The 18,584-nt window shown below is 40.4% G+C and overlaps 1 protein-coding gene across 1 annotated transcript in view; it reads left to right on the forward strand.

Annotated features, from left to right (window-relative positions):
* LOC129719935 (motor neuron and pancreas homeobox 1-like) overlaps positions 1-18,275 on the forward strand; it is a 686,641-nt gene extending 668,366 nt beyond the window's left edge. The window contains exon 4 of the mRNA XM_055671347.1: positions 17,956-18,275. Within this exon, the coding sequence (XP_055527322.1) occupies positions 17,956-18,255 (300 nt within the window). The 3' untranslated portion in view covers positions 18,256-18,275. The remainder of the gene's footprint in view (positions 1-17,955) is intronic.
* Positions 18,276-18,584: the final 309 nt, after the last annotated feature.

The raw sequence follows: 18,584 nt of genomic DNA on the forward strand, positions 1-18,584 counted from the left end.
ATAGCGAAATGTTTACTGATACGACTCTATATAGAAGTTTAATTGGAGCACTATTATACCTGGCTGTGAATGCAAGGCCTGATCTATCCGTTAGTGTGGGCTTGCTTGGTAGAAAGGTGAGTGAGCCGAATACGAGTGATTGGTCCGCAGCAAAAAGGATTTTACGATATCTGAATTCGACAAAAGACTACAAGTTGACGTTTGGTCCTAGAGATGGTTGGAATTTGGGCTGGAGATAGGCAGACTCGACGTTCTACAACGGGAGTAGTGTTCTTTTTCGGTGGTGGGCCACTCTTATGGATGAGCAAAGGCCAAGATAGCGTTGCTTTGTCTTCTTTAGAGGCAGAGTACAATGCACTCACGGTAGCCTGTCAGGAGGTAGTCTGGCTACGACGTTTGTTACGGGATTTAAACGAACCGCAGAGTGGTGCAACGATCATCAATGAAGACAACCAAGGATGTCTTAGCTTTTCTAAAGCGGAACGGATCAGCGGTCGTGTTAAACACATCGATACAAAAAGTTTCTACATTCGTGAGCTTTGCGAACGGCAAGAAGTGAAACTTATCTTTTGTCCTACAGGTGACATGATTGCGGATGCACTTACGAAGCCTTTGGGACCAGCATTGCTGAAGAAATTTGTGGATTCAGTGGGACTATCTGACTAACTGTCGGTAGTCATTCAGGAGGAGTGTTGGACAAAAATGACTACCTTAAGATACACACCTTGTTTATACAAGATGATCGTTACCTTCTAACATACGTTACATTGATTTGTTCTTTCTTCATTCTTTTGTTACCCTTGCTATATACAAATACACGTTTCTTTTATTCGCTCAGCAAACCGCGTGCTTTATTGGTTTTTCATCACAGTTTTCCTTTTTCGTGTGATCCCACGGACTCTGCAGGTGGCTTAATTCTACAGTTTCAAGGGCTGACATCTCAATGTGTAAACGAGATCACCGCCACTTTTCATACGCTATGTTATGCTGTCTGTCAGTGTCAGTGGGGCCCACACTTCGTGGATCCGCTGCGATGTTAGCTGCGATGAAGGTGAAACGGGACGTGGTCGCGATCAACTCGAATTTTGCAGTCTAATTTTTTCGTACATGAAACTTTGATTAATTGTTTTCACAACTGCTGCATACCTGAAGTAGCAATTTGAGTGCTGTTTATTTAGTGGAAGCCGATTTTTTTACGCTCAAACTACAAAATTAAAAGAACTCTAACCTCAAAATTGTATAGGAAAAGACCACAATCCCGTTTCACCTGAAGCAAAGCAAATAAGATAGAGATGCCAGCTAGTTGATACGAGCTGGAAGCTGGAACCACTGAAAAGCTGCCACTGTCAGTATAAAAATCGCACGAGTCTATTTGCACTAGCAAAACTTAGATGGATAAATAGACAGAGAGAATATTGTGAGCCAAACGAACTGTCAAAATCTGAGACAAACGAAAAAGAAAGATAACAACAATATACAATATATACAATATAGAACATGTTTATTGCCATACGTTTTTCTTGTCCTATAGAGCTTTCTGACAACTTAGTCACAAACACTTAATTCGGGTTGTTTGCCTTATGGTCCCCGTGGCTCTGTGGTTACCGATGTCGGTCGGCTAGCTCTCCCACACGGTTGTGATATCGGGTTCGATTTCCAATCGAGTCGAGGAACTTTTCGAGCTGGAAATTTTCTCGACTCAGCACTGGAGCACAGGGTATCGTTGTACTTATCTTACACATGCAAAATGTGCCAAAAACAATATCGATAACGAATTCTCTCAACTGATCTAGTTGATCGAGACCGCTATTAGCCTCAAGGCTAAGCGTGCAATATTGTTGTGTTTGCCTCATGAATGATTCTTGCTTTACTTTACCGAGGTTAAGTAAATCGAATAATATAGTCTATATATATTTTAAAGTAACTTTCAAGTCAGCGAAAGTAAATAAAAATTTCGCAATCAATGCAAGTATTTTGACAGCACTTTGTTTGCCTCGTTTTCCATCCGACTTACATGGTGTAAAGTGCACCAATACATGCACGAATGTAGAGTACTATTGCTAGACAATTAATAAGAATGTTTCAAAATTGCATTATCACAGTGATTTTTAGCCGGAGGTTGACAAGTCTCTAATAGCTAACAAAGTAATTATCTATTGTTTTGGTGAAAGCATTTAAAATTAAACATAAACATAGAATTAAACACCTTAACGGTTTTTGCGATGCACTTTATTACTCCCCAGTACTTTTATCGTCACCACCGGTTATACGAATCAAATAAAAATTCATTCAACATTGCGTTTTGAGAAGAGATCTGGCACCTTTGACATGTAAAACCCAGTTGCAAAATTGGTGGTTTTTTCATTGTCTCTTTCTCTCTCTCTCGCTCTTAGACGGCATATGACTGTATGACGTTTTGACACAGGGCAAAAGAAAAAAGATTTGTATTTTAAAAACAAATATAAGTTTTCTGGTTTACATTGTTCAGATCGAATATTGGCAAGCGGAAACTAACTCATGCTTTCCGTCGACACAAGTTCGAGTACAAGTGAAAAATATAATTGCAATATTGATTAGCAAGAAACATTCAGCGGTAGACTTCACTATCTTATTTTCGCTGACATATCTAACTTTTTTATGTCATCAACTTTCTCATCAATTTATACGGAAGTGTGTCAATAATTTATACAAATAAGACGGGAGCTTTACAGCCCATTAGGCCAGTGAATACAAATATTGAAGATATAAGTTGTTTAATTCATTTGTTTGCCAAAGCTCAGAGTTTCTGCATTACCTGTATGTATTTGTTTGTGAAGTCATTTGATTCATGCTGCCCTAGAGAATGCGGATAGATACCAGAAAAACAACGAATAAGTCCTCATTATTCACCTTGTGTTTACAAAAATTCAAAAAAAATTCTTAGCTATTGTATCGATACTTTTGGTATCGATACTTTTGGTATCGATACTTTTTGGCCGATATTTCGAGTATCTCGATACTTTTGGCTCTTTGGGTATCGAAACTGAAGTATCGATACTCTCCATCGTATCGCCCAATACTAAGACGGACATTTCACACTAGTAGTAGTTGTGAATATTCTCATAAATCTTATCTTCATCATCTTATAGTTCTGAAAAGAATCGATTTCATAATCTTCAGCTCGAAATGTATGCTACAGATTGCTGATAATCACAGCACCACCGGTAGCATTGATTATTTTTTTGGCCGCGTATAAAATTTGCTCTCCGCTGTGCCCTCCAGCAGCTGTGCCAGCAAAATATTCTGCAGCGTACGATGGTTATTGTTGCTGCCGTGTGCAGAATACAGGTAACATGCTCCGCGGTGCCTGGAAGTTGACTCGTATGCAGCTCTCGTTTCTCAATGTCGCGAAGCTTTAACAGCTGCACCGCACTCGCTATTGTGAAACAAACTAAACTGAAGCTGAATTTTCCACACGCAGTCTTTTGTATCGAGTTCAGCGTAGATTTTTACCATTAAGGCGTGGCCACGTAGCTTATAGAAAGAAAGAGAAACAAACCAATACATCTTCAATACTACTGAGTGATTTTCATAAGCATCAAAAAAAGTTTTTGCTTTCCCGCTGCGCAAATCACTGTGGTTCTTAGATTAACTAATTCTCGTTTCTTATGTTTGACTGATAACGGTGTTCGAGTGGGCACAAACATACAATTAAACCGGAAAATCACTCAATTTAGCAGTGAAAATTCTTGAAATGAGGGTTATGTCTTTTCGTGATAAACTATTCATAGGCAACACTACCGTTTATCTCTGGTGCGCCCTGGTCGTTATTGTAAAAAAGATTATTGAGAAATAGATGAACATTCCACACTAGGAGTAGTTGTGAAAATTCTCATAACTCTTATTTTAGGCATTTATAGTTCTAAAAAGAACCGATTCGATAATCTTCAGCTCGAAATGTGTGCTATAGAACGCTGATGATCGCACCACAACCGGTAGTATTGAATATTTTGTTGGCCGCGCATAAAATTTGCTCTCCGCTGTGCCCTCCAGTAGCTGTGCCAGCAAAATATCCCGCAGCGAACAATGGTAACTGTTGCTGCCGTATGCAAAATAAAGGTGTAACCTGTTCCGCAGTGCCTGGAAGTTGACTTGTATGCAGCTCTCGTTTCTCAATGTCGCGTACCTTTAACAGCTGCACTGCTCTCGCTTGTGTGTAACAAACTAAACTGAAGCTGAATTTTCTACACGCAGTCTTTTGTATCGAGCTCAGAGCAGATTTTTGCAATTAAGGCGTGGCTACGTAGCTTATAGAAAGAAAGAGAAACAAACCAAAACATCTTCAATACTACTGAGTGATTTTCATAAGCATCAAAAGAAAGTTTTTGCTTTCCCGATGCGCAAATCACTCTGGTTCTTAGATTAACTAATCCTCGTTTCTTATGTTTGACTGATAACGGTGTTCGAGTGGGCACAAACATACAATTAAACCGGAAAATCACTCAATTTAGCAGTGAAAATTCTTGAAATGAGGGTTATGTAAACTATTCATAGGCAACACTACCGTTTATCTCTGGTGCGTCCTGGTAGTTATTGTAAAAATTATTTAGAAATAGATGAACATTTCACACTAGTAGTAGTTGTGAATATTCTCATAAATCTTATCTTCATCATCTTATAGTTCTGAAAAGAACCGATTTCATAATCTTCAGCTCGAAATGTATGCTACAGAATGCTGATGATCACAGCACCAGCGGTAGCATCGATTATTTTGTTGGCCGCGTATAAAATTTGCTCTCCGCTGTGCCCTCCAGTAGCTGTGCCAGCAAAATATCCTGCAGCGTACGATGGTTACTGTTGCTGCCGTGTGCAGAATACAGGTAACATGCTCCGCGGTGCCTGGAAGTTGACTCGTATGCAGCTCTCGTTTCTCAATGTCACTAAGCTTTAGCAGCTGCACCGCACTCTCTATTGTGGAACAAACTAAACTGAAGCTGAATTTTCCACTTGCAGTCTTTTGTATCGAGTTCAGCGTAGATTTTTACCATTAAGGCGTGGCCACGCAGCTTAGACAAAGACAAACAAACCAAAACACTCTGTTGAGTCAAAATATGTAGGCAGTGGAATTTATTTCGTCCATGTTATTGTTATCTGTGCTTGGGAAGCAAGCCAAGAACAAGGGAAATGTATGGGAAAGCTTGACCTTGGAACTTTTCACCTTTTTCCACCATTAAGCAGTAAAGCAACAATGTTGAACATAATATCAAAAAATTGTTACACATTTTATCTATCCACCGACATATAAATGACTAAGATGCATTAAGTCGTTCGCTTGCTATAACCGTTTGAAATCTGACGCAACATTTGCCAGTTTCATTTTCATTTTCACAAAGTGTAATCTAGTATAGAAAACAAAGACGTAGTCCTACGTCAAAAAATGTTTATGCACTTCAACTTGTGGTTTTTTATCGAGGATGGGGCACACAGTACCTTTTATCCTCTCTTCCGGTACTCGTTCTTCCCTCCAAATTTTGGTACCCAGTGCACGGCTCTAGCCAGTATTTCTCCTCCATATTCCAGCAGTTTTCTGGGTTGTTGCTCGACCACAGCAGCTTTATTGTTTTCCAGCCGGCCAATCTCCCCCTCCACTTCCAGGAGATCAGAGCCCTCGCACACAAACAATCACACCGTTTCCTTGGTGATAGTTAGCCCTTTCGAAGAAAAGCGCTCCGCCAACGGATGAAATGGCTGCTTACAGGAATCATTAACATTCCAATTTTACTGAATCATCTTCACACATTCATGATTGCAGGTTCCAGATAACGACTTTCCTTACTTGGCACCAGTTTGCAGCTTACATTTCGAATTGCATAACAATATTCATAACTAAATAGCCCACTTTTCCTCTGCAGATGGAACTTAACGGTCCAAAAACAGTGATAAACGAAAACAGATCCACGCACAACAGTGTAGAAATTGGGGATTGAAATTCTCTTCAAGTTCTAAAGCACTTTAGTACAATAAACCGGAAAATATTTGCGAATTTTCAAGAATTACACAAAAAAATCGCAAGCGAAATCTATTTTGCACCCACTCGCGGTTCTTTATATAGCCCAAAGAATGCATTCCAGGTAAACTAGGTATGATACTGTCGACCGTATTAGGAAAATCAAGCATTAAGCGACAAAACAGAAATCTGAATCCGCGTTCCAACAACACAATTTTTCGATAGTACAATAATTTAAATAATGAAACTGAAGTTTTCTGCATTTGGGTTGATACATGGATATTTTTTCAATTGTTTGCCACGAAGGAAATGCGTTAAAAAATATTTCATATATCATACATATTGCGTCCCCTTTTCTCGTTTTTATATTTTCATTTTCGCCCCTATGTAGCCGATCTTTCTGAGAGACGTAGTTCTACGTCAAACAAAACCAAGTCTTCATACTTCAGTGATGTGCAAGGATAGCTTACAGTTCAGGATTTTCGCTAACGAAATTTGTCGTGAAAAGCCGGTTGTGAAGCACACAAGTATTTCACCAGCCTACAGTTTACAGTTCATGCGAAGCCAAATTCACGAGTTTACATTTTATTCTAAGGAACTCTGAACAGAGCTTCACGAAAATACAAAGTTTACAGCCAGCTATTTGTATATGAGCACTACGTTAATAACCAAAGGTATAATATTATAAATCCTGGTACCTGAAGTTATTTACATTTTTCTGTCAGCGCAAAATGTATCCTTCTAGATCACCAATCCGAATTTTCTATCAAAGTATATTGTCTGCCACAGTTGTTTTAACTTGAAATTATTGTATTAAGTTAAATCATGCGGCCGGACACTCGTCATATGCTTCATAACACTTTTACTCCCGGAAACATTCTTTTTCACCTAAAATACGCTAGTCCACCTACGGTATTAATGACGGTTTCTAAACTTGCAATCACCGAATACACCGGCACGCAGTTTGACAGCTAGATGTTACACTTATAGCAGTCGTGAGTCGTATTCATATAAATGCTCTTAAAAGCTCATGATATTCAGAGTCCAAAACATGGTATCATAAGTCATGATGTGTATGTGAGGCATGATGTGTAACGCTTGTAGCAGCCATGATTCATATTCATGAAAACGCACTTCATAGCTAATGATAGTTCAAATCATGATATCATGAGTCATAGATCATGATTCTGTAAGAAATCAAGATTCATGATTTCATAACTAAAAAGATAATGAAAACGGGAAGAGATTTTTACCCGTGTTGTTTCAAAGCTCTCTTTATAGTGTCGTATACAAACTGCGTAGCGGTATGACTCTAGATTTCAAACTATCTGACAATAAGTAACGTTCGTGACTTCCCATTCACAAATACGTAACGCGAAAGATCCTGCCCATTGCCGCAATTTTACAATTTTGAAAAAATATCACAGTTACTAAACTGTCACTCAAACTCTTTCGAACACCGTTTTGTGGATGTGCAACCTCGTGTTATAAATAGCACTTCAAAATAACTATCTTTCAAAGAATATTTTTTTTAGCGAATAGCGAGCTCAATTTTCCAGTTGAGCAGAATCGCGCCAAATGATCTGGAAATACGCGAAAATTTAATCGACCATTTTTGATTTGAATGAAACTTTGCACACGTTTTTGGCTTATCAAACTGAGCATTTTTCACAGATAGAGAGATTGTTTACACCCATGAGTTATATTCTAAAAGGGCGTATGCTTTTTGGCATAGGTTTTATTCGAAACATTGTAGCCACAAACTGATGGTTGTATGGAAAAATTGTATGAGAATGAGTTGTAGGGAATTGAAAATGCATCGTAAAAAAATATAAACTGTAAAAAAAAACTTCTGAACAAAAGAAAATTATAAATAAACATTAAATTTCAATTTAAAGAAAAAGAGTTGAATTTTTTTTAATTTTTTTTTAAGAAACTCGAAGTTAATACGCAACTTCTGAAAAAAGTCCAGGATGGAGAAATGAAAAATAATTTGTTAATGGTAGATTAATTTTTTTATAGAAATTCTTATTCAAACATTTTTCAAAATATTTGTATTCTGATGATTTTAAAAACTGCAGAGAGTTATTTTGAATAAAAAACTGCTGGTAGTTAGAATTCTGAAGGCATCGGTTTTCGAGTTATTTTGAATTCAAGCTCGAAAAATCATTAATATTTAGGAAAATACACGTTTTTCTTAATTTGTCCGTGGTTCTCCAGCCAAAGCCATACGTTCATTGGAATGCTTGATCAAAAATATACAATTCATTCTTAGACAACAAGACGATTGAGCGACCGGTTCTCAAAAAAGGAGTTAAAAAAAAAAGCTTTTTTTTTTATTCAGGTGAAGGAGAAATTTGCATCCAAACCCCTGAGGTGACCAACCTCAGGGTGTGTGGGGTTGGTTTGAATCAGTGACCGGACCCACTAAAACCCCTCCAGTCTCCAGCCCATAATACTCCCCGGAACCACCGCTAGGTATTGCTTCGGGGAGCGGCTTTTGTGCTCTGTGCACCCTCTTGGTTCTTTAGGTCTCTTTGCTAACTTAGCTAACTAACCTGGAGACTGGCCGTTAGCTAACACTGGCGTGTCGGTGGTCAACCTGTCGCCTGTTTTGCAATTCTAAAACTATTTGATAGGCGGCTGTACAAACCGCCCTCCAAATGTTTGGGTCTTTACACATCCTCCGAGCTAAGTTGTCCGGAGTGGTGTCTGGCCCGCTCACTACCATCATGTCGCTCCGTGCATGCACAAAACGAGGGCACACGAAGAAGACATGCTCAGCAGTCTCTTCCGCATCCGCGCACTCGGGACACATGGGGGACCCCGCATGCCCGAATCTGTGCAGATACTGCCTGAAGCAACCATGACCTGACAGAATCTGTGTCAAGTGGAAGTTAACTTCTGCATGGCGCCTCCCGAACCATCCGGATACGTCCGGAATAAGTCGATGCGTCCATCTAACCTTTACTGAATTGGACCATTCCTGCTGCCATCTAATCATTGAGAATGACCTTCTGGTGCCTCGTATACCCCTTGTGTCACGTTGATCGAAGCATTCTACGTCCTCCTTACTGGCTATGCCGATAGGCATCATGCCGGACAGGACGCAGATTGCGTCGTATGACACTGTACTGTACGCGCTCACAACCCTCAGGCACATGAGCCTGTAGGTACTTTCCAGTTTACGACGATGACTGTTGGTACCTAACGCTTTGGACCACACTGGCCCACCATACCTAAGTATGGACGAAACCACGCTGACAAGAAGTTTACGCTTGCTGCCATATACCGCTAAGCTTTTCGACATCATTCGAGATAGTCCTGCAACGGCCGTTGAAGCTCTTTTACAGGCATAGTCGACGTAACTTTTAAATGTGAGCTTATCGTCAACCATAACCCCTAAGAGCTTCAAGGAACGCCTTGAGGTAATGGTGCAGTCGCCGACTCTGACCACCGCCTGTTGCTCTAATTTGCGGTTGTTCACAACCGTAACCTCCGTTTTATGGTGCGCTAACTCCAGTTTCCTAGAGTGCATCCAGTCTTCGACCTTGCGTATGCAGAGCGCGGCCGTCAACTCGACCTCTTCGATCGACTCGCCGTAGACCTCTAGCGTGATGTCGTCTGCGAAACCGACGATCACAACCCCTACAGGGAACTTTAGTTTCAACACCTCATCATACATGACATTCCACAAAACCGGGCCCAGGATGGAACCTTGCGGTACCCCTGCGGTGATTTGGACGCACTTCTGACCCTCCTCCGTGTTGTAAACTAGTACCCGATTCTGGAAATAATTTTCCAAAATCTTGTACAACGACACCGGTACGTGGATGCTTCTAAGCGCGAGCGCTATGGAGTCCCAACTGGCGCTATTGAATGCATTCTTCACGTCAAGCGTGACGATTGCGCAATAGCGAATGCCCCAACTCTTACGCTGGAGTGCTACCTCTGCCGTTTTGGTGACAGAGAGAATAGCATCCAGCGTGGATCTACCTTTCCGGAAGCCGAACTGGTTACTTGCCAGACCGTTTACACCCTCTGTGTTCTTCACCAGTCCGTTGAAGATAATCCTCTCAAGCACCTTGCCCGTAGTGTCCAGCAGACAGATAGGTCTGTATGCCGATGGGTCCCCTGGCGGTTTCCCAGCCTTCGGCAACAACACCAATCTCTGTCGCTTCCACCTGTCCGGAAAGAGGCAGTCATCCAGGCACTTCTGCATGACTGCTCGAAATAGATCAGGGGCCACTTTAATGGCCGTCCTGATGGCCAAGTTCGGGACTCCATCCGGTCCCGGTGCCTTGCTCACCTTTAGGGAGTTGGCGATCACGATGAAATCCTCATCCGTAACCCTTACCTCCTCCACAACCTCGGCACGGCTGCCGTCTCTCACGGATTGGATGCCCAACAGGTTGGCCGACCATCCCTGGTCTGTGTCTGAGATACTGGAACGTCGGACGTGAGACTCAGCAACCGAAGGCCAAGGATTTGGCTCGTGGCGTGGAAAGAGTCCTTCGATGATACGCTCCAGCATCGCTGGTGATCGCTCTGCAGGCGCCAACACGCCTTTGGTCTTCGCCATTAAGACTCTGTAGGCGTTGCCCCACGGATTCGTATTGGCACTCGCGCATAGCCTATCAAAGCAGGCCCTCTTGCTCGTGCACGTTGCAACATCCGTCTTGCACGGAGGCACGCGCTACGGAGGTCCGCTATCGCGTCGGTCTACCAGTATACCGGTGACTTACCATTCCTAGGTTGGCGGGTCCTAGGCATGGTGGCATCGCACGCCCGCGATAATGTGGTAGCTAATTGGTCAGCACTCGGGTGAAGCCAACTGCCCCCCTCGCGCTCTCTACTCATTGCTTCTGCAAATACCTCGGCATCGAAATGCGATGTCTTCCACCCGCGGACGGTCGGAGTATTGGCTCTACCCGTCGCCTGCCGCCTCGCGTTATGGACTACGCTATAGCAGACCGACTGGTGGTCACTAAAGGTGTAGCCATCGTCTACCCTCCAGTTCACGATCAGTCCTGGGCTGGAGAACGTCACGTTGATGATCGACTTCGCACCATTTCTGCTGAATGTACACTTGGTTCCAACGTTGGCCAGATCTAGGTTGAGCTTTGCCAAAGCTTCCAACAAGATCTGACCCCTCAGGTTCATGCGGCGGCTTCCCCACTCAACAGCCCAAGCGTTGAAGGGTGTTAGTCCCGTCACTACTAAGGGTGTTAGTCCCGTCAGCTCCATAGATAACAAGTCGACCATCTGGGTGAACCTTTCGATAGACCAACGCGGCGGAGCATAACAACTGCAGTAGAATACTCCGTCCACCTTGGAAACCGCGTATCCTTCATTTGAGGTTGAAACAACCTCCTGAACCGGGAACTTGCTGGTCGTGCATATGGCCGCCGTACTGGACTTATCTGCAACCCAATTACCGTTTCCGGGAGGAATGCAGTAGGGGTCCGAAACGATTACAATGTCCTACCGCGACTCAGACGCTGCTTGGTAAAGCAGCTGCTGTGCCGCATGGCAATGGTTCAGGTTCAATTGTATCACCCTCACGCCCGTGGTTTCGTGGCCGCCTTACCAGCTGGGCACCATGGGCCTCCCATAAAGTGCTTGGCGTCCCGTTTTCCAGTACATACCAAGCACTTGGGAGGCTCCCCGCAGTCTTTAGCTTTATGGCCAGCACCACCACAACGCCTACATAACTGGCTCCAATCGGGCCCCTTGCAGGTCCAGGACTTGTGTCCTCCCTCGAAACATCAGAAGCAAACGTCCGGCTGCTGGAGTATGCTCAGGGGACATACTGACCAGCCAACCTTAAGTTTGGCTGTCTTCAGGGCCAGGGTTGCATCGGCCGATGCAAGCCGGAAAGTGGCCACCTGGGTACCCGCTTGACCCTTACGGAGGCGAATTACCTCAGTGGCTACTTCCACTCCGCACTTCTCCTTGAGGGCCTGTGCAATATCGCACCTCTCGGTGATTTCGTCCAGGTTTTTGAGCTGGAGAGTCACCTCTGAGGTGAGTGCCCGAATTTGCACAACTTTCCCGAGGACCTGCTCGGCTACCGTCTTGTAGGCAGCGCCCTTGTTTTTAGCATCCTTACGGAGCTCAAGGATCATCTCGCCGGTGCGAGAACGACGGATGGTCCGCACATCTGCTCCCAGATCCTTGAGCTGGGTTTCGCCTTTCATTTTCTTTAAGACTTCGGAGTATTTGGACCCATCCGTCTTGAGTATGAGGGCGTCTCCCTTGCTTCGCACCTTCTTTCCCATTTTTGGACGATTTTTCGCCTTCTCGTCGTTGTACTTGCTGCCTTTTTGGCGCCTTCTTCCTCCCACGGTAACCCAAGGGTTTCCCGTAGCTGCCACTTCGGCAGACTTTTCGGCGAACTTGGAGGCCGTTGGTGTGCTGTCTCGCGGGCTTAGCACAACCAACCGTTTCTTGCTGTTCTCGGGGGCTTCCCCGGAGACTGCCTTGCTCTTTTTGCGGCTGACCCGGAGGCGCAAACCGCTGCAAACGTGCAGGTGTCCGTTTGGACCGACTTCGTCACCCTTTCGGTCACCTCCGTTGCATTATACTCTGCAGCCACCGCTCTTGCCTTGAGTTCGGCGTGCTCCTTCTTCGCAGCATCGACGGAGGACCGAAGCATGTAGAGAGCCTGCTTCAGGTACTTCGTCGTGTTGGTGCGACTTTTCGCAAACTCGCTTATGGCATCGAGGTGCTCCGACAACGCTACTACCTTCGGTAGCGTGTCTCGCTGTCTTCCGACCGCCTTTATCAACAGTGGACCAGCCACTGAGATGTCTTGCGTCGATCCGGTAGGCGTACTGCCTTTGCCGTCTTCGCAGGCGTCCTTTACTGCATCCGTCTCCGCCCCTCTCGGCGGAGACCTCTGGATGCCTCCTCGTGCAAACGGGTTTTTCAACCCATCTGCGCCCATTTGTTGATGTCTATTTTCATTCAAATCCATTTTTGTTAAGTGGGTCCCCCTTCCAGCCGCTATCCTTATCCATACTGGAGTGGTCGCTTATCTGTTTCCAAGGTAATCTATGCCGAAGCAGTGAGGCCATGGCTAGGTGCGGCTGCCATAGCGCCTTATGAGCAACTATGACACCCCCGACCGGCGCAAGACAGGAAAGGACATCTGATCCCACTTCTGCCCGGTTCCCACCGGGCAATGAATTTGGAACGTACTGGAAGGCCTGCCAGGTTTTACGGGACGGAGACCCCTGCACCGGTTGTTGTCTCGCCGTTTCAAGCCGTTGTCACACGACCTTACTAAAGGAGCCCGGCGCAGGTGCCAGCCCAGAATCGTGGTACGAGAACAAAATCCGACTCTTATCATATGGCGTTGCGACCAGTTGCCGTAATTGGGAACTTACTGGCATCAATCCCAATGGGCGAATTAGTGCATTTGGGTGGTGGGAGCGGCACTATTCGCTCCGTTAGAGCTGCTTCCAGATAATGTGGCTTTTGCGAGAATTCGGCGGCCCAATGCCTGAGTATCACCACAACCTAGGTTAGCTCTCGATGATGGTCCGGGACTGCTTGCTTGCAGTGAACACTTCCGTGGCCTACGGTAATCGCCAAATACCGACCCGTGGTGGCATACAGCTCTGCCAAATATATATATATATATATATATATATATATATATATATATATATATATATATATATATATATATATATATATATATATATATATATATATATATATATATATATATATATATATATATATATATATATATATATATATATATATATATATATATATATATATATATATATATATATATATATATATATATATATATATATATATATATATATATATATATATATATATATATATATATATATATATATATATATATATATATATATATATATATATATATATATATATATATATATATATATATATATATATATATATATATATATATATATATATATATATATATATATATATATATATATATATATATATATATATATATATATATATATATAGGTCGGACTCGATTATATACAGACTCGATTATATATTGACTCGATTATATATAAAATTGTATATAATCGAATCACAAAAAAAAAATTCCTTTCAATTTTAAATATAACTTACCTAGAGCAGCAATGTCGTTTAGGGATCGCCCAAAAATACGTAAAGCTTAGGGGGAGGTAGAGATCTGACAAAACGTCGCAATCAATACTAAACATTTTGAAGATCTATACAAAGAGTGTTACCTAGAGGAAAGAGGGGGTCGATAATAGTTTTTATTTACGGTTCGTAATTAATGGACGTTCCCTTCAATCCAATATGACATAACGCAACATTTTTTGAGCCATAATGTTTCAAGTAAAGTAAAGCTGATCTAAAACAGAAATATCGCGAGGGAACGTTTACAAATTATTTAACGCTCAGGAAACGGGAAAGAATGTTGGGTTGGCAAAGTGTTGCAACCCATACGGAAAATTTAAACAAAAAGCGGGGCAAAAAGGGAAAGGAGATCAACAATAATTATTCTGGCGTTACGTTATAAATAAGCGCTTCCTTATTGATTCATAAAAGTCAGGTCAAATGTTACATAACGCAAGCATGGCTGAGCAAATTTTTTATGCCTGGTGTGCCGAGTATTGGAAACATGCTAGTGGTGAGGGTTTTCCGGAAGTCCAATATTTATGTCACGTTAAAATTGTATGGACCCTAATATTATTATTTCAATGTTAAGGTTGAAGTTGAAATCAATACTGGTGAGCAAAAATTTAAATAAATTTAAGGCAATGTTTTCAGCTAATCTACTATCTACCCAATACGCAAGTCGCTAATCTAGCTAATCTACTATCTACCCAATACACATCACGCAGTGCAAGTTGCAATACACGCCGTGAAGTGTTTCTATGCAAAAGTGGCACCCGTGCAGCACAATGTAGTGTTCTTGCCATGGCTGACTGCAATAACATAAAGAATAACTACGAAATCTATACATACATATATTTTTGTAAGAAAGCTTTTTGCGACTTTAAGGGTGTTAGTCAAAAAAATCTACTTATTTATTTAAAAACAACAAAAGATGTATGCAAAATAAACAAAAAAAATTTTTTCTGATTCGATTTTATATATACATATATTTTTGTAAGAAAGGTTTTTTGCGACTTTAAGGGGGTTAGTCAAAAAAAACCTACTTAATTATTCAAAAAACAACAAAATATTTATGCAAAACAAACAAAAAATTTTTTTTCTGATTCGATTATACACAGGATTCGATGATATGTAGTGAAAAATTTTCGGAGACTGTATATAATCGAGTCCGACCGGTATATATATATGATTAATTTCTTATGAAAATTCTAATTCAAACATTTTTCAAAATATTTGTATTCTGATGATTTTAAAAGATGCAGAGAGTCATTTTGAATCAAAAAGCTCTTGGTAGTAAACATTCTAAAGGCGTTGGTTTTCGAGTTATTTCTAATTTTAGCTCGAAAAATTGTAAATATTTAGTAACATACACGTTTTTCTTAATTTGTCCATGGTTCTCCAGCAAAAACCATACGTTCATTGGAATGCTTGATCAAAAATGAATTGTATCATTCTTTGACAACAAAACGATTGGGCGAACGTTTCTCAAGAAAAGAGTTAAATGTTCTAAGAGATATAAATATATATAAGAATCAAATATTTATTTTCGAGTTTCATTATCTTAGGAACATATTTTTTTATGACATAGATACTTTACAGAAGTAGTTTCACCTTATATTTTATATACATCATAAGTAAATGATTCGTCATCCTTTGAAAACAGCTTCGTTTGTATCTTATTTTCTGAAATCGGAACAAAAGAGTGATACTTTTGTGTGCCAGCTACTATTTTAGATTTTTTGAAAATATTGCTCCATTCTGTTACTCTTTGTTCATATTCTTCATATGATACCCAACTTAATGACATTTTTGATGAATTTTCATTACTTTTCTGATTAGCCCAATCATACAATTCTTTTGCGCTTGTAATGGGATATTCATGTTCTTTAACTAAACTTACAATTCTTACCATTCGTTTTAATACCTCGGTTTTTACTTCCAGGGGCAATCCATGTCCAAGCCTCACATCAGGAATAGCCAATATTTCACTAACCTCTGATATGCGTCGAGCCTGTTTCACAATGTATTTCGTTGTTTCAAACGTTTCGGTTACCGTTTGTTGGTTCCAAGATTTCGGTAGAACCGAAAGTATTCTTACTTTATCTTCCCTCGAGCATTCGAGCGCAGAAAATTTTTCTTTTAACTGCAAAATCATCTCGTCGAAGTCTCTAGCTTTACGTTTCAATAAATCCAGGTCATCTTCAGCATCAAAATCGAAAACGTTTTTTCTCATACTCTCAGTAATTTTCAGATACTTTTTTAAGGATATTTTTCCTGATTGAGCTTTGCCAGTGATATCCACCGAACGTTTCACCAAACGTTGATTCCAGCTAGGCCTTTGTTGAATAACTCAATTTTCTGTGCTCTGGAGTATTCTTTTTGAATGCTTTCTTGAGAATATGATGATACGATTGTTGTAGTAGACGGTATCTCCGCCAATTCGTATACAGATGCAGATGGTTGCAACTCCGTCGATAGAATGTTTCTTCCACATCCTGATGTTGATGAATGAATGAATTGAGTGAATGCTCTTTGAGATCAAATCATCTTTCACTTTGATACAATATAATCTACACGAATCACAAATTGATAAAGACGTATTAAAATGAGCTTGACTGTTCAATATTTTTAATTTTGCAATAACGTTTTCGTTTAATTTGCGTAAGCTTGATGAGCACCGATTATCAGGAAAGGGTTTACAGCACTTGGGCTTGGTGTATTCCATTTTCACTTTATTCATTTCCACAAAATGCAAACTGTTACTAACACTTCTGGAGAAGTGCAATCATATTTATGTATAAAAAACAGATATTATAGGTAACCCAGTAGTTATTGGTAGCGTTCTTTACAAACAGTTATTATTAGTAAACAAGTAAATAAAAACATTCGGCAAGGGGGAACGTGTAGGTAGGCTAAGGTACAGCGCCTGAGTTATTCATCCAATCGTTTTGTTGTCAAAGAATGAATTGTATATTTTTGATCAAGCATTCCAATGAACGTATGGTTTTGCTGGAGAACCACGGACAAATTAAGTAAAAAAACGTGCATTTTCCTAAATATTACTAATTTTTCGAGTTTAAATTCAAAATAACTCGAAAACCGATGCCTTTAGAATGTTAACTATCAAGAGCTTTTTGATTCAAAATGACTCTCTGCATCTTTTAATGTTACCAGAATACAAATATTTTGAAAAATATTTGAACTAAAATTTTTATAAAATAATTAATCTACCACAAAAATTTATTTTTCATTTCTCCATCCTGGACTTTTTTCAAAAGTTACGTATTAACTTCAAGTTTCTAAAAAAAAAAAATCATTTTTTTTAAGTTGAAATTTAATGTTTATCTTTAATTTTTTTTGGTCAGAATTTTTTTTTGTACAGTGTATATTTTTTATGATGCATTTTTAATTTCCTACAACTCATTCTCAGACAGTTTTTCTATGCAACCAACGGTTTCTAGGCTACAATGCTTCGAATAAAACCTATGTCTAAAGGCATATTCGACCATAGATCATTTGGTGCGATGCTGCTCAGTTAGTAGATTAGCGATCAGTGTCGCTGAATTTTCGGTTAGCTGTAACCATCACTGCACATCTTTGTTATAATTTTAAATGTTAAATAATTCTTTCCCTATTTTCAATAACGTTTGTTAATGACATTTCAAAGTTGAAGCTGTTTTGTAAGCTTGAATTAGCCATTGACGCAAGACGGTATCATATGGGCAAACTGTTTGCAAGACATTTGATCAAAATATAGCGTTTGCTTGTCCGCTATGATAATTGTACTCATTAAATTATTTTTTATATTTCAGGTTAAAATATGGTTCCAAAATCGAAGAATGAAATGGAAGAGATCAAAAAAAATTTCTGAACCAAAAAAAATTCGACGAAACAGCCAATCCGGTTCACGTTCTGAAGACAAAAGTGTTTGTTTAGACGGTTTTGTTATAAAAAACAATGATTCATCAACACAACAGGAATCCCTAGAATCTAAATTTAGTGTAGTTGAACACTGTTTAGATTCTGACCAATGTACAAAAGATATCCTGATTAGATCTACTATAACATTAAATAGAAAGGATATTAATGTTTTTAAACCATATATAACCTAATAAAGATGATCAAAACTTGAGTTATTGTTCGATTACTTTTAATATCTTATTCTAGATTTTCAACAGTGCGAGAATTGTACCTCGTTACGATGTTCAGGCGCCCTCCACATTCCACGTGAACAGCTTTGTGGGGGAGGAGTGTAATGCCCAGGGTCCATACAAATATTTTATTGTTTGTTTTTATTGTTGTTTATTTATTGTTCATTTATATAAAATCGGTTGACTACACATGGTACATAGAATACCTAATGCTGCTACAAAAACGCTTGTTGACTTTTTGTTGACACGTTAAAATCGAACGTGTGGTACACCAGTATCATAGGGTCATT

Source organism: Wyeomyia smithii, chromosome 2 (genome assembly GCF_029784165.1).
Source record: "Wyeomyia smithii strain HCP4-BCI-WySm-NY-G18 chromosome 2, ASM2978416v1, whole genome shotgun sequence".
NCBI lineage: Eukaryota > Metazoa > Arthropoda > Insecta > Diptera > Culicidae > Wyeomyia > Wyeomyia smithii.